The 17,881-nt window shown below is 35.4% G+C and overlaps 2 protein-coding genes across 2 annotated transcripts; both read left to right on the top strand.

Moving 5' to 3' along the window:
* Nucleotides 1-2,169: 2,169 nt before the first annotated feature.
* LOC131152634 (pathogenesis-related protein PR-4-like) lies at nucleotides 2,170-3,486 on the top strand. Its single transcript, XM_058104390.1, has 2 exons — nucleotides 2,170-2,559; nucleotides 3,119-3,486. The coding sequence occupies exons 1-2, from the start codon at nucleotides 2,293-2,295 to the stop codon at nucleotides 3,287-3,289; spliced, it is 438 nt and encodes a 145-aa protein (XP_057960373.1). The 5' UTR covers nucleotides 2,170-2,292; the 3' UTR covers nucleotides 3,290-3,486.
* A 7,292-nt stretch (nucleotides 3,487-10,778) lies between these two features.
* On the top strand, nucleotides 10,779-12,462 carry LOC131152633 (pathogenesis-related protein PR-4-like). The gene is made up of 2 exons (XM_058104389.1): nucleotides 10,779-11,459; nucleotides 12,109-12,462. Exons 1-2 carry the CDS (start codon nucleotides 11,187-11,189, stop codon nucleotides 12,277-12,279), a joined length of 444 nt encoding a protein of 147 aa, XP_057960372.1. The 5' UTR covers nucleotides 10,779-11,186; the 3' UTR covers nucleotides 12,280-12,462.
* The last annotated feature ends 5,419 nt before the right edge of the window (nucleotides 12,463-17,881 follow it).

Here is a 17,881-nt window from a genome sequence, read left to right as displayed (position 1 = left end):
ACAAATGGAATTTTTGTGTTTTAATTTGAATTTGTACTAGTATTTGTATTTGAATTTTGAATATTTTGAAATAATTTTTGTTATCTGAACATATGTTATTTCTTTATTTTAATTGAATTTGTATTTAAATTCAAAATTTTGAATGATTTATAAATTTTATAGTAATTATGGTTTCAATTTATATATTCGAAAATGTAATTAATGATTTTTATATAAGAACTGATGATTAAAAAAAATTAGTATTAAAGGTTTTTTAATTTTTCTAGTTATTAGTGAATGATTCAAATTCATCACTAATATACTATTAGTGACGAATTTGAATCCTTTACTAATGCCCTTACTATTAGTGATGAATTTATAATTCGTCACTAATGTCCTTACTATTAGTGATGAATTTATAATTTGTCACTAATGCCCTTACTATTAGTGACGAATTTATAATTCGTCACTAATACCATACTATTAGTGACAAATTTGAATCTTTCACTAATGCCCTAGTATTAGTATTAGTGACAAATTTGTAATTCGTCACTAATACTCTATTAATAGTGACGAATATGAGTTGAGCCGCTCTAGAATTTATAGTGACGGTATTAAGGTTTTAGTGACGTTTATGATCTGTCACTAATACTCTATTATTAGTGACGAAAATTTTAATTCGTCACTAAAAGTTACTAGTAACGATACATATAACAAATATTTTAAAATCATCACTAATACCCATAAATTTTTTGTAGTGTCGGCTGATCAATTGGATGATATCTTCACGAAAGCTCCTCCACCTGGTCGCCATTGTACTTTAGTCTGCAAACTCCAGATGACATCTTCGATACCACCTTGAGTTTGAGGGGGGATGTTAGCATATTTCTCTAATTTAGGCACATTTGTGTACTTACTGAGTTACCCTTATAGTCTGTCTCCTTCACCTATAAAAAGATTACCTTTATACAGTTTTATACACACAAAAAGAATAATACAGAGTTTGTTAGTTTTAACAGTTTTGATGGCCTTGTGCCCCCGGGGATGCCCAGATTGGATGTATTTGTTTTGATTCTGTTTGATGGAAGTTTTTGGCTTCCTTTCTCTCGGATATGCCTAGAGTTTTCTATACATATCCATTTTTTATCAATATAATTAACCTTTACCGGACAAATAATAATAATAATAATAATAATAATAATAATAATAATAATTTTTCCAGATTTCGGTTGAAAATTGGAGAGACCCGTTGCACCAGTAAGCCCACAAAATGCTGCCATTCTTGCATTCACCACCACCGCCCCTCCACCCCCGCAATTTACTCCGCCATTATCTGCTTAATTTTCATGGCTTGCGAGATGGCTCCGTGCTCACATTGGCAAGCACCCTTGACATTTACATATACGACAAAACTGGTGTCCCTAAGTTCAGTATGCTGCGTTTGGTTGCTATTACAAGAAAAATAATAATTAACAAAAATGACATTTCAATAAAATTTCTAGAAACAACACAACATTTATATTTGAGAAAATATTAGGTATAGGGAGTGTTTACATCAGATCAAATATGATTTTAGCATGTATTTATGTTCTAACTGAATCAGATCAATTATGTTTTATACACATGATAAAATCATATTAAATTTCATGCATATACTTTGTATACCTAACAATTTTTTATATTTCATCACTTCATTAAATGCTTTGAGAGAGGGAGAGAATTATATATCTAGAATTTAGTAGTACGTATGTTCTAGTTTTTCAATTGGAAAAAAAAAAAAAAAAAAATCTTCGTTTGAACTACGTGGGGTCAAATTCAAACAGTTACGATCAGACTTCTCTTTCAATTGGGCTTCTTCCTTCTCTCTCGCTCTCTCTTTTTTTTTTTTTTCTCTTTCCAGGAAGGGTCATCGTCAGGATTTATTCATGTTTGATCGAGTTCACCAAACAATGAAACCTTCTCTCTTTGTTAATATTTCTGGATCAATGCAATTAAGGATCACGTCTTATGACCTCACAGTCCTTATTTCTGCCACATGGTATCAGTTGCCCATTTTGACTGTTCCTATTTCTCTCTCTCTCTCTCTCCAAATCACTATAGATACTTAGTCCCCACATGCACATGCCGTGGACGTCAACTCCCATTCTCCTTTATCTTGATCGCATATATATATATATATATATATATAGAGAGAGAGAGAGAGAGAGAGAGAGAGGTTTGAATTTTCCAGTTATGGGTATTTTGGTAATTCCAAACATTCCTCCTACCCTATAAATAGAAGTGCTTGCCCTACGTTCCCAGCAACAGAGAAGAATGGAGAGGGCAATTGTATCATTCATGGTAGTGTTGGTATTGGGGTGTGTGGTGGGTAGCGCCACCGCCCAGAGCGCTTCCAACGTTCGAGCTACCTACCATTTCTACAATCCTGCCCAGAATGGTTGGGACCTCAACGCCGTCAGCGCTTACTGTGCCACGTGGGACGCCAGCAAGCCCCTTGCGTGGCGCCAGAAGTACGGCTGGACTGCCTTCTGTGGGCCCGTTGGCCCTCGTGGCCAAGATTCTTGCGGAAAGTGCTTAAGGGTAAGCTCCCTTCTACTCTTAATTAATTATAATTACTTAGTTTCATTGCTTATTCTGAATTTTAAATGCATGGTGATACTCCATTAGTTAATTGCTTAGTGCAAAAAAAAAAAGAACAGTGCATGGTGATTAATTTCAACGAGTTAGTATTAACAGCACGATATATAAGAGTATAATAGAATCGGGTGAATAAAATGAATTATATCACTTGATTTTGTTATACTTTCTATTTAAATTTGTATTTCATTATTCTTTTCTTAATCCCTTTCATTTCGTAAACTAAATATGACGTATAGTGCTCAATGATTAGCAGATACCTTAGGATTAGGAATTAAAAGCTAACTAGTTGCATTTATAGACAATTATTTGAGTTATAGGCAATTTTTAAAGCAGTATAATTTACTAATTCACTTATTAATCGAGAATTTTATCTTAGTTTTTAAAAATGGCATTTTTGAATATAATAAAAAGGAAAAAAAAAAAAGATGACTGAATACCTTCTCTTCTTTGGTCTTTGTGTATATATATAATTTATGAAATTTTGATTATTATTTAATAGGTGACAAATACGGGGACGGGAGCACAAGCAACGGTGAGAATTGTGGACCAATGTAGCAATGGAGGACTAGATTTGGACGAAGGAGTATTTCGACAAATAGACACTAATGGAAATGGGTATGCACAAGGTCATCTCATTGTGAACTATGAGTTCGTGAACTGCGGGGATTGAAGCAACTAATATATCCATGCATTTCTTGCATTCCTATGATTTAGTGGCTGTAGCCCACAACCATGTTTGTACTTTAACCTATTCCATAAGTGATAAAGGTGATAAATAATGAGGAATGCTTCAACCAAAAAGATCAATGTTTATTAGTGTTGACTTTTGTAAGCACTATCTATGAATAAAGATCAGTATATAATATATATATCAGTATATAATATATATATATATATTTATATATTGTAACTAATGTTGATGAATTTTTTTTGTTTTAATGCTTCTACTTAATAGAATTGTCCATTTTGAGGAGTACTAGCGAAAAAATTACACCAGTAGATTTTTTCAACTGAATTGATTAGTGCTATATTAAGATAAAGAAATGAACGTAACTATATAAGCAAGTCAAACTATAAATTCCTTTTTTTTTAAAAAAAAATTGAGAAAAAACTCCCTCCCCCATATAGAGAGGAAGAAGAAGATGGAGAGAGACCGAGGGGATATATATAGGGCTCTTTAGCACTGATATACAACTTACACTTTTGGCGCTAACAAAAATAGGTGGGTGGACGAGGTGTGCCACACTAACACCTCAGGATGCCTTAATTAGTTAGGATGCATAATTTTTAATCATTGCTTAGTTTGTGAGTAATTTTGTATCCTTTTGAATGTTAGTTCAAGAAATTTCAAAACCTAAAACCTATGTCCTTTGCGATCAGTTAACCAAGAAACAAGTCATACTTACTGCCTTGGCCCAAAAGTTTTTTACTAGTCTTGCATTCAACCTAAGACATCGAACTCTTTCAGCTGGAGTTCGGTTCATCTTTTCTACCACACCATTTTGTTGTGGTGTCCAGCATACTTTGAAATGTCTCCTTATGTCATGCTGCTCACAAAACTCCATGAACCTCAAATCAGCATACTCAGTTCCATTGTCTAACCTGAGGCATTTAATTCTTCTTCTGATCCAATTTTTCTCCTCAACTTTCCACAATTTAAACTTGACAAATATTTTTGACTTGTGCTGCATGAAATAAACCCAGACCTTTCGTGAGTAATCATTGATAAAACTCATGAAGTACATATATTTACCTCGTGATGATACTCTCATTGGTGCCCAAACATTCGAATGAATGTAGTCAAGAATACCCTCCATCTTGTGAGTGACTATTTTGAATTGCAGCCTATTTTGTTTCCTAAGAGCACAATACTTGCAGAAATTCATCTTATATGTTTTGATACCCTTCAAAAAATTCCTCTTATGAAGTTCCTTCATCCCATGCTCACCCATATGCCCTAACCACATATGCCCCAAAATAGTATTATCTAACTCAAAATCTACAGCTGCAGCTCCACCTACAAACGTAGTACCAAGTAGTGCATAGATATTTTCCGCTAACTTATCCCCCTTGATCACCATTAGAACGCCTATACTTTTTTTTTTTTTTTTTTTAAAGAAGGGCGGTACCTCCATTTATTTGATAACCCCTCACTTTTGGTGGAGGAATACCGTGGTTACAAGACAATCAATGAGAGATAACAAAAGACAAAAGTTAAAAATCTCCCAAAGAACAACACCAACATCCAGCCAAAACCGGGTTACAAGTCCAAACAAAACAAAACAAATCATGACCTACAAAACAAATCTCACACAACATAACAAAACAAAATAAGAACAACAAAAAGCATGAGCAAAAACCAAAAGAAAATCAGCTAAACATACCTCATATAAGCCATACCCATCTTCTCCAATTTATACAAACCATTGCTAACTTTAGGGAGTTGACTACTATTTGTAAACAAATTATTCCTCCCCATAGCACCTTGTCGAGCCAAGGCATCTGCTACTTTATTCCCTTCTCTATACGAATGATTTATCGAAAAATCCACTCCCTCCAATAAACCAATAAGCTGCTCCCAAAAATCCCACAAATACCACAATGAGCACTTCCTGACTCTAATCCAATTAACTACAATATTCGAATCACATTCAATATCGATACAGGTATGACCCAACTGTTTGCAAATCTTTATTTCTTCCAACACAGCTCTCAATTCAGCTTCATTATTTGAACAAGAACCAAAATATTTTGAAAAACCAAATACAAAAGAACCTGTATGGTCTCTAAGGATGCCACCACCACCCGCCGGCCCTGGGTTCCCTAGGCTGCTCCCATCCAAGTTTAGTTTCAACCTCCCTTGCCTCGGTTTTAGCCATCTTACACTTTGCATAGTTTTAATTCTTTTATTCACAATTTGCACTTCTAGATTCTACAAAACCCAAAAATCAGTATCCTTTAACTGAACCATTTCTATCATGTTCCTACTCAAAACCCCTACCCAATACTTAATGGAGAGCCACACATCAGTACTACTCTCTAATTTTCCTCCCATTCTAGCCACACATCTCCTTCTCCACAGCCTCCAAACTACTAAACAAGGAATCAAACCCATCAATGAACCCAGTTGAAAGAACCTAGAAGCCCTATTAAACCACATTTGGACTCTTTCTTTCCAACTTTGTTGCCTAAGGAAAGGAACACCTACCTCCACCGAAACCTTCCTCCAAACCTCAGAAGCAAGGTCTCCGTCATTAGAACGCCTTTACACACCTTCAATACCCCATTTTTAGACTTGTAACTAAACTCGTCATAATCCAAAGTGCCTAATAAAATTAAATTCTTCCATAGATCTGATATGTACTTTACATCACATAATGTTCTCACAACACCATTAAACATTTTAATTCTTATGTTTCCTATTCCAACAATTTTGCATGAAACATCATTGCCCATTAGAACAAAACCAGAATTAACTGACCTGTAGGTACTGAACCAATCTTTATTTGGTGTCATGTGATAAGAGCACACCGAATCTAGGATTCAAGAATCCGTGAGGTGATCCAAACCCGATGACCATCACCACTTTCTAAGTCTCCTTCTTCTACTATATTCGCCGATTTTGAAGAACCCTCTTGATTTTCTGCATTATCATTCATCCTTTTCAGATACTCTGGTTTTTGTGCCTTTTTTTCCCATACTTAAAACACCTTATTTCCTTCTTCTTCTTGGACTGCGATTGAGACTTATTACTACTCGATCCATTCCGGAACTTGCTTCTCTCATGTTCTTGATTACCCTTTACCACAAGCCCTTCACCTTGTGAAATCTCAACATTGGCCTTCTTTTTTTTATGAAAACTCATTAGAGTGCTTGTTACCTTTTCCGAATTCAGGGTTTCTTTACCCCATGTTAGAGTCGTAACAAAATTTTTATACGTATGAGACATAGGTAGGAAATTCAATAGCATCAACGCCTTATGTTCCTCCTCGAACTTCACATCAATTCGCATCAAATCACTTATAATATGATTGAATACATTGATGTGTTAGTTCAAATCCGAACCCTCCGCCATCTTAAACCAATACAACTTCTACTTAAGATACAACTTGTTCGTTAAAGACTTAGACATATACCGGCTTTCAAGTTTCTGCCAAAGAGCCACAAGAGATTCCTCATCCATGATATGATACAACACATTATCGACCAGACAAAGCCTAATAGTCACCACAACCTTTGCTTCCAACTCCTCCCAACTTGTTTCATCCATGCCTTTCAATTGACCTCCGTATAATGCCTTCACCATACCTTGCTGCACTAACAGATCCTTAACCATTTTTTGATAGAGTCCGAAATTCTTCATTTCATCAAACTTAACAACATCAAACTGTGCAAAAGAAATTCCAAAAGCCATTATAACCTAGTGCTCTGATACCAATATGTTGTGTAAATGAATGTGCAGCGGAAACAAACGATCTTATAACGCAGCAACCAACGATGGAAATATACAGAAAAACATAATCACACAGATTATATGAAAGCAGTAAAAATAATGACATAAACAATTACGTGGTTCGGCAATGCCTACATCCACGGGAGCAAACGACGGTGATTTTTTACTATCTTCTGTTAAACAACATATGGATTACAACAAACAACATGTATATATAAGCCTCCCAAAGGTTTCCACCCCAAAACCCAACCTATACAACTCTCCAATTCAAAATTCGAAAACTAGGGCTGAGTAACTAAGCAAAACCGTCGACAGTTTCAAATTGTTGACTTTACAGGTCATATCCCATTTTGATAATAACAAATATATGTGTATCTTATCTTTGCCCTAAGTTTGTGTGCAAGATCTCTCTACGCATGAAATGGAAAAGGATCATATCTCTTGGTGGTGTATGGAGAGACTCAAGGAAAATTAAAGACAAATTATTTTCATTCGTATTTTATATTTTTAATCATTCGGGTCTATAACAATAATCAAAGGTTTGTAATAATTAATGCATGACATGCGTGGTAGGAACTATAATCTTAAAGACCTTAGATCGACCCTAGGTCCCTACATAATCACTTGGAAAAATTCTCTCTATTCTATAAATCTAGATCATAATTATGCAAATAGGGAAAACTTTTCTCAAAAACAAGACCTAGTTGTTAAGTTTTAAAGGACTTCGGGTGACCGAACCTTGTGCATTGAAAACGCCCCAATCAACCGAATAGTTAAGGAGTCAAAAGTTTGACTTGGGAGTTAAGCAGAAAAATTTTTCCCCATATATTTAATTCATAAATCTGTTTTGTGGGGAAACTTTTATTAGCTTGTGAGTCTTTGCATTTTTATTGCAAGACTCTTGAGGTTGTCTTGTGTTTTCTTTACAGAAAATATTTTTTGACAAGCTTGTATTCTAAATATCTCGTGTGCTTGATATCTTGAAAATCCTTTTGAGATATTTGATTATACTTTTGAAATCTTTGAAACCCTATTTGGGGTTGATATATTTATATATATTATTTCAAAGATATTATCATAACACACTCTCACACTTTGATTACTATACTGACATTATCTTGAGAGCTGTAATATTGTCTTTACTGAACTTATAGATCTTATCATTGTGAAGTGCATTGGTTATATTGGTACAAATCTGCTTATTGGAGAAGCACGTATTTTTGTACATGAAATTTGTATTGATTATTTGTTGTATTCCAAGCATGGCCTCAAAGGGTGATAATCTAGTTCGGAAGGACTATATGTAAAGGTTGAGGACTGTAATTTTGGTGGGTTGCCATTTTGGGATGTATTGGGCACCCGTTTGAACGTTTTGATAGAGCATTGTGTCTGCTCTTATATAGACTCTGGTATGGTACTACATATGTATATATGGTTTTTGCGCTGCGTATATGATTGGGTTTGGATGTGTTTAGGGTGCCTGAGAACCCCACGGGGTCGAACCCTCAACCTTTGTACTGTATCCGTGATGATTTGTATGATACAGGGACAGATTAGGTTACTTTTTCACCCATGGGTCGGGATTCGGGGCATGACATTATGTTTCCTTGTGCTTTTCTGAATTTGATGGAAAAGTAGCACAAGCTTCCTAGGATGAGATAGGACCAACCCCAACCACCTTTATATACTAATCACTTCCATCAAGTGATTAATTAACGTTCATAACTTATCATAATTATGACTCCTCAAATTCCGAGCAGTCATTAGAGTCATTATTGTAAATAGACTCTTCATATTTGGGAAACCAATATTATTATAACATTATTATATTTAAAAATCTTTCATATCATGTAAATAAATATAATCATAATTTAAAACCTTTCATATTACTTAAATAAATATAATCATAATTTTATTTGAGACAATTTATTTATGTCTTACAATTATAACCAAATCAAATAAAAATATTCTCATGAGACAGACATCCCAATCCAAGAAATGATATTCCATGTGATATTTTTTATATCACAAACAAAGGCCCCCTAAGACTCTAGTGCGACATACATATTTTTAATGAGGTTTCTTTGATGCAAAGAAATATATGTTCACTCTATGTTTGGTAGTATCAATTTCAAACATTAAATTTGAATTTATGAAAATTTGAGTAAAATAATTCACATGAGTTTAAATTCAAGGCTCAAAATTAATATCCTGAACACTACCTAAGTTACAAATGCATAATTGATAGGATCCCTAATCTCACAATTATATAAAGGCATTCGATACTTCATCAAGTTTAAGGTCATAAGCAATTATAAAAATTTGTTGATTTCTATTTTTCATAATTCCTCATGAACTTAGATTATTTCATTACTGTTCAAGATTTCATATCAAGAAATTGATCATTTGAACAACAAATAGGTTGGAAGTAGGTATGATTATTCTTCTATATATACTCTAGAATTCTCGCTAGATAGTGAATTCAAGAACCTTAAATCAAAAATTAACTAGATGCACATCTTTAAGAAGAACTTTCGAAGATTCTTAGGTGAGTTTTGAATCAAGAATTTTGGGAAAAGGAAAGAAAAAGAAAATAATAAAAAATTCATTTTCAATTATATTTTTCTCTTTATATCAAATATTATTAAAAATAAAAATTATTTTGATATTTTAAAATTTAAGAAAAACCCAATGTACTTTAAGGTTATATAAAATTAAAATTTTGTTCATTGACTTGGTATATATATATTTTTATTTTTTCCTATTTTTCTTTGACAATTAAATATTAAAAAGTAAAAAAAATATTTAAATATTTTTTAAATTCCAAATGATACTTCTAAAGAACCGTGCAAGGTAGCAACCATATCCTATCCAAACATATCCTATCCTGCCTCAAGAGAACTTGAACTCTCCTGCATAACACAAGCCTCAACATTCAAACATAACCAATTACTCAATTAAACACTACCCAAGTAATTTTTAAAATATGCTTTAAAAACTTGCACGTTTAATCATTTAAATTTAATTTTTTAAAAAATTTAGATAAAATATAATATAAAATTATTGAATTGTTTCATATTCAGAGGGTTATTCACTTAAAGACTATTACAAATGAGTGGACTCAGGACCTCACCTTACAATACATTTGAGTCAGACGCAATATAATAAGGGTATTATCATACATTTGAGTCAGACTCATTTTTAGAGAGTTTATAATTTCATGCTCCCAAAACGCAGCACCACAAATTTTTCAAAAAAAGATTTAAAATTTTAAAAATTAAAGAATGTGGGATTAGTAGGCACAACAGTAAGGTTATCGTCGTGTGACCGAGAGGTTATGGGTTCGAAACGTGGAAACAGTTTCTTGCAAAAATGCAAAGTAAGACTGTATTATAGACTCATTATGATCCGTTCCTTTCCCGAATCTCGCATACACGTGAGTTTTGTGCACCGGGCTCCCCCCCCCCCCCCCCCCCCCCCAAAACAAAAAAACCCCCTCTCCCCTCTTTACTATTCCAAGTCAAAGGTGCACAGGACAATTAGATGAGGGCAAATAAAGCGGTGGATGAGTCTGGCGCATGTGGTCCATTTCAACCATGGCCCCCCGGCAGTCAATCCAAATGGGTATGTGTATGCGGTGGCGGCGACCGAGACAATCTTGGTGGGATGGTGTTCAATTTTCTCGCATTAGTGATGATCCATCTCTATCTCTCTTGCATTCCCAGCTCGCAACTGGCTCCTTTTAGTTTTCCAAGTCTTCCAATTACAGTTTACGCTGGCTCAATGGTGGTCAGAACTGCGTGCGTCGCCACATCTCACAAGCCCCCAAATTTCTCTTGATCCACATTTCGATAGCCAGATTTTAAAATTTCTCTTATATTCATCTCTCTCTCCATGATGCCCAATTGGACCTAATCCGGTCCATGTCAATCCATTTCCATTAATTTTAACTTGTTCCAAAGCTTCATTGACCTTTATCCACTAGCATTTATATATATTCATCAAATATCAGTTGTAGGTGAATTTTTCAAGGGTATTTTGGTAATCTAAACTGGTCTCCTGCCCCTATAAATTGAACCCGGCCTTGCCCCCTCTTCCCTGCAAAAACTAAACAATGGGGAGGTCAGCTGTATCGTGTTGCATGCTGGTGTTCTTATTCGCCTGTGCGTTCTTTGGCGGTGCCACCGCCCAGAGCGCTTCCAACGTCCGAGCTACCTACCATTTCTACAATCCTGCGCAGAACCGCTGGGACCTCAACGCTGTCAGCGCCTACTGCGCCACGTGGGATGCCAACAAGCCGCTTGCGTGGCGCCAGAAGTACGGCTGGACCGCCTTTTGCGGGCCCGTCGGCCCTCGTGGCCAAGCTTCCTGCGGAAAGTGCTTAAGGGTAAGCTCTCTCGTGCACATGAGACCCAAAAAAAAAAAACTTGAAAAATGAACAGTTCATGCACCTTATATATTTTACTGGGAAGCAATGGGATTGTGAGTTCAGCAAAGGTAACAATTTGAAGTTATTAATGGCTAGATGTCAATCCTTTTTGCAAAGGCAACAATTTTGAAGTTACTAACTGTAAGATGTCAATCCTCATTGTAAAGGTAATAATTTGAAGTTAGTTATTAACTACAAGATGTCATGTGATCAATACTTGAAACATGGTTTTATGTAGATCCTAACAATGTGCGTTTTGAATCCAAATATTAATATAATCTCTTATAGTTTGTGAATTCTAAATCTTAAAGGGATGAACCATTCTTTCTAAATATTGTTCACATTAATTAGATGCATACACAACGCACGTGTTCTGCAGCTTTTTATAATTACAAATATTTTTAAAATATTATGAACGTTTGGTAGATATTTACAGACATGTTTTAAAGAGGAATGGAAATTTTTATTTTAATTTTAAACTCCTAAGAAAAATGACATTTTAATGAGAAATAAAAGGAAAGAAAAGATTATTGAAATTAACTTGTGGTTACTGTGTTTGGGTATTAATTTATATATAGTTTACATGAGTTCATCCATTCATTGGCAGGTGACAAATACCGAGACAGGAGCGCAAGCAACAGTGAGGATTGTTGATCAGTGCAGCAATGGAGGGCTTGACTTGGATGAGGGAGTGTTTCGAAAAATAGACACCAATGGAAAAGGATATGCCCAGGGCCATCTCATGGTGAACTACAACTTTGTGAACTGTGGTGATTGAAGTAGTGTTGATGCTTGTTCATTGCCATCGCATAGTGGTTGATAAATATTTTCATGAGTCATAAATAACGAGCAAGACTAGAGACAAGAAGGTCGATGTTTATCAATGTTGACTTTTGTAGACTTGTTAAAGAAATAATGAATAATAATAATAATCATATATATGCATTTTAATCGAAGCTAATAAGTGACTATTTCTTCTTTTGAATGCATCTCTTGATATAATTATCCACCATTATAAGGACTAACTAAAAACTTAAAAACTTAAATGCTTTTTAAAAAAACTGAAATTGAAAAATAAGTTAAACAATTCAAATTGCAGACACACTAGTTTGAATTTTCCCAAAATAGCTCTCATAAATTTATTTTTATTTTTATTTTTTGATCATGAATGTAAATATATTGACTAAAATGGATATGTACAGACTTTACTATCCCTAAAGTTTGTTTTTTTAGCACTCACTGAGGTGGATACCATGTCCACATGCGACCGTCACCATTGTGAGTGCCAACACAATCAAATTTAGCCTTTTAAGAAGTCTAGAGTGCAAGAAATTTAAGAAAAGGTTGTGGAATTTATCGCAATGTACTAATCATAAGATTCAATGTCCTTGGGAGAGAGAGAGAGAGAGAGAGAGAGAGAGAGAGAGAGAGAGAGAGAGAGAGAGAGATTTAATGGTGTTAATCTTGCATAGGTTCTTCGCAATCATCACTAATCTGTATTTTCTAGATATAGTTAGTCCACCTAATTACTATTCATTAATTGGTATCTAAGTTAATCTAAAACCAAGAAATCAGTAGTTTTGGTATGTATTATCATAGTCAGGTTCAAGAGTACGGTTATGTAAGGGGAAGATACTTACACCCTCTATTCACTAATTCTATGAATGACATCTAATGATTCTAATATTATCTTAAGTCAAATAAAAAGACTTTAAATTAATTTTAATTGTGATTTTTACTAACCTTTTAAATATTGAATTCCTCATAGTCCATCTAGAAGTCCTTTTAGAAGTCTGGAATTCATCTCACCTCAAGAAAACTTGAGAGGATGCAATTAACCCACCCTCGAGCTCCATCTTTAGATTGATTAAGTATATTATTTTTAAGATAAAATACATCATGAAAAAGGAAATTCTAATTGTCGTGACGTGCCACCGGCGAGCGAAGGTGTCCCCGGGATGAGTGCAGGGTAATAAATGTTGAAAATTTGGAATAGAGTCACTACTAACCTATTATTTACCTAGGTGCGGTCAGAACACCTAATTACTACTCATTTGATTGGTCACTAGACTAATCTTAAGTCAAGGAACTAGTAGTCTCAGTTTATTTTTACTAGAGTTGGGATCGAGAGTTCAGTTATGCGGGGGGAAGGTATCAACACTTCCTACACACTCGTTCTATGAACGGTACCTAATTAATTAGGAATTATCCCTAAATTAAATTTAATATTTTTTTAATTAACTACTTTTAAAATAAAACGAACAAATGAACAAAACAATTTAAAAAGGGAATGAAAATTAAAGAGTGGTTTATGAATGTCTAATTAGATCTTCAAACGAGGGGAACTTGTTAGATAAACCTCACTTAAAGCTAATACAGGTGAGGTCTGAAATACCTTTTTACCCTTTTTAAATCATTGGGACGCACCCAGGAAAAAATTAAGAAAAATCATTCAATTTTGAGCAAAAAAATCTTTATAAATATCTCCAAATTTTTTAAAAATTTAAAATAATTTTCTAGGATTTTTCAAAACTTTTGGGATTTTTGAACACTTGTTTTGCATTTATTGCTACTCAAAATAGCTCAAATTTTTTTTCTAGCTTTCAAAATTTTTTTCCTTGATTATTCTCAATTTTTCCAGATTTTTCTCTAATTTTCCTCATTTTAAAAATTGAAAATCTAATTAAAATTAAAATAAAATAAAATGAAAAAATAAAAAAAATGGACTAGTTTTGTAGAGACCTGGTGAATTATATTAATTAAATAATAGGAGGAGAGAAAAAGAAGCTGAATTTGGAATTCAAATAGGGTCTCGTCGACAAACACAACACATTCATCGATGAACACGCTTGAGGGGATCGTCGACGGGGACACATGTCTCGTCAATGAGAAGTTACTGAGAGGCTATTTTCAGTTCTAAATTTCGTCGACGAGAAATAAGCGTTCATCGATGAACTCCCTTCATGGTCTCATCGACAAAGTGACGTGGCTCGTCAATGAGTGCAGGTTTATAGCTTAAACTCGAACTTTTCTGTAGAATCACACGAAAACTCTCTCTCTCTCTCTCTCTCTCTCTCTCTCTCTCTCTCTCTCTCTCTCACTCACACACACACACACATGTTCGTCCCCTTCTCTTTAAGGTATTGGACCGGTCTCTTACCAGTTCGACGATCCGAGGCCACCACGATACTCCTGGCAAGTTTCTCTTCAAGTATGCTGGAGTGGAACGTTGGTGGGGTTAACTTGGACTCCATCCCAAATTCAGGGTAAAGCTTTTTATTTAGTATTTGACTTTCCTACAGTTGTAGAAAATGTAGTACTTGAAGAAATATTCAATTTTTGTTTAGGGAGATGATGTTTATAGGGTGTTGAACGAGGAACCCTACGAGTGCAGGACTATTCATTTTAGGGACTTTTCAGAAGTCAGGTAAGGGGATAAACTAAGTCAAGATTTCATGAAAATGTATTTATTATTTTACAGCATTTAATTTCAGATAAATATGTATATTGTAGAAGTATGTTGGAAATAATGTTGTTGATCAAAAATATGGATTTCATGTATAATATCATAATAAGTTTATTATCTCTTTTGTGTGGCATAAGTAATATTTATCACGGAAATTATGATGATGAAATATTATGTTTATAAAATAAGTATGTTATTACTACTTTCAGAAAAATGTTAAAATGATACAAGGATTTTTCAAACTAAGGTATTTTATGTGACATGTCGGCGTAAAGGCCGAAGATTCTATATGATATGCCGGCGTAAGGGTAGAGCTTTTATATGAAATATTTGCGCAAGGGGCCGAAGGTTTTTATGTTATGCTATGCAGGCATAAAGGCCGTAAATTTTATATGATATGTTATGCAAAGTTGTATGAAGATATTAACATGACAGATATGATTATGAAATAGTCATGTATCATTATTTGAAAATATGTTATATGTTATCAGAACCTGGTTAGCTTGGTTTAGGCTTTCATGAAGCATAGTACTGTAACTATGTGATCACGATCATGTTTATGTTAGTGCTACCGCTTGCCGTAAGGGGCAATGGGAGATCAACAGTCGATGTGGTTTATTGTAGCGCAGGCGTCCCTTTAGTGTCCGGACTAAAAGGGGCAGACCCATAGTACTTACATACTTATGTTGATCTAGCGTGGTCGACTAGCCATTGCTAGGTCCCGCCTTCAGGCCGCACAACCCAGTCATGTGGGGGTAACACATGACACCAGCCAGCTAACCATCCAGGATGTTTTCTATGTATAGTTATACGAGATGATTTATACATATAAAAATTCAATATGTTATACCATGTTATAATCAAATATGTTTTCCTAGATATGATACAGATAGTTTTATCAAGTATGATTTTTGTATTGTTATAAGTATAACATGGAAATACTCATGTTGCCACACACTGATATTAATTTATTTCCCTTACTGAGAGGTGTCTCACCCCCAAATTATGTAAACATTTCAGGAGCCCCAGATAGAAGAATGGATAGAGCTGTTCTACCCTGTTTGAAGTGTAAATCTTTTACTAGGGTCAGACAGATTCTTAGATGATGACCCTAGGACTCTTTTTGGATATTTTGGGTTGTGTGTAATCATATGACGATTGTAGTAAAACTTTGGTATTGTGTTGATTGGTAATTTGATATGTATATGATTTTACGTTTCCTGCTGCTTAGGTATCTGTATTGTATTTTAGGTATATCCTTGGTACCCATGGGTCCCGGTTGATTATGATTTGTCAAGGTTAATATATTGGATTTTATTATGAAAAAAAATTTATGGTAAAATAAGCAGGTCGTTACAGTTTGGTATTAGAGCCTAGGTTGTTAGGTTCTGCAGACTTTTGAGTATAGTAGAAACGATATCAGAGTATAGGAAAAGGATTTGAGGTTTTGTTCTACAGTCTAGAGACAAGACTTCCGTGATGGTTTCTGTGCTTTTCCTAGGGTGGTGATTTCAGGAAAATCATAGTAAGCTATTGTCAGGTTGTGTTTCTTAAGCGTGGGACTGAATCTTGAAATAAGATGAGGATGTCAAGATAGGAGACTATGTTAGGTGCGTAAATTATAAGAATAGGGTCCTTAAGCCATGTTTATTGTTTTTTAGGATAGATCCTGGAGGAGGTAGTGCCCATGCAAGCGGTAGTGATGGAGCAGGGCCCTCGAGTGCCGGCGGGACTGATTTTGATATGGTACTACGCGGCGTGACTCAGCAGGTTATGGCTGAGATCTTTAGGAGCTCTAAAGAGCAGGGAGGCCTGTTTGTAGGCCATGGGTGCGTGATAGATAAGTTTACCAAGATGAATCCTCTAGCATTTTCAAGAGGAGTTGATCCTGCAGCCGCCAAGAATTGGATGCAGGAAATCGAGAAAGTCTTGACGGTATTTCAGTGTATGGAGGAAGAGAGGGTTCTCTTCGCCACCTATAAACTGATAGGAGAGGCCGAGAGATGGTGGACTGCTGTGAGACTTCTGGAGCAGTAGAGGACGATGCCGCATAGGACCGATCTAAAGAATTATTCTTTGATTGGTATTTCCCAGCCACTGGTAGGTAAGTTAAAGTGGAAGAGTTCCTGAATCAGAAGTAGGGATAACAGTCGGTCCAGCAATATGCAGTGCGATTTATAGAGCTTTCCCACTTTGCTCCGTATATTATTCCTGATGAAGTAAGGAAGGCGAGACAGTTTGAAAGAGGTTTGAGGCAAGACATATACAAGTAGGTGGTAGTGCTAAAGATACAGGACTTTGCTGAGTTAGTCAATAGAGCAGCCTTGGCCAAGGCTAGTGAGCACATGGATGCAGAGGAGCAGGGATAGAAGAAGAGATCTGCGCCTTCAGGCTTCCAGTAGGGAGTTAGGTAGGGTCATTGGAGGAAAGAAAACTATGGCAGAGGACAGAGGCAGGAGACTGGAGGTTGTGAGGTTCAGGCGGTGCAGAATTTTCTCGTCCGTCAAACTTGTGGGAAGAGACACTTGGGAAAGTGTTGAGTGGTGAGAGTTATTTGCTATCACTGCGGTAGACAAGGACATCTGGTGTGAGACTGCCCTACACCACCAGATACTACTTCTGCTCACAAACCGTATAAGGGAGGCTATCAGGCACCCCATAGAGGCCAACAGAGGAATGTAGCTCCAGTGAGGGTCTATGCTTTGACGCCTGGGGATGCTGAGACAGCCGGCGATATTGTCACAGGTATGATTCATATGTTTTCATTTAAAGTTATTGTATTGTTTGATTCAGGAGCCACACATTCGTTCATGTCTATGGAGTGTATTATATTATGTGGGCCAAAAACACAGTTATTAGACACTGAACTGTTAGTCACTACACCGACAGGGTCTGTAGTAAAGTGTAACAGAGT

The sequence above is a fragment of the Malania oleifera genome, chromosome 4, assembly GCF_029873635.1.
Source record: "Malania oleifera isolate guangnan ecotype guangnan chromosome 4, ASM2987363v1, whole genome shotgun sequence".
Lineage (NCBI taxonomy): Eukaryota > Viridiplantae > Streptophyta > Magnoliopsida > Santalales > Ximeniaceae > Malania > Malania oleifera.
The sequence above is the reverse complement of the archived record's forward strand: the minus strand, read 5'-3'. Positions and strand labels throughout refer to the sequence as shown.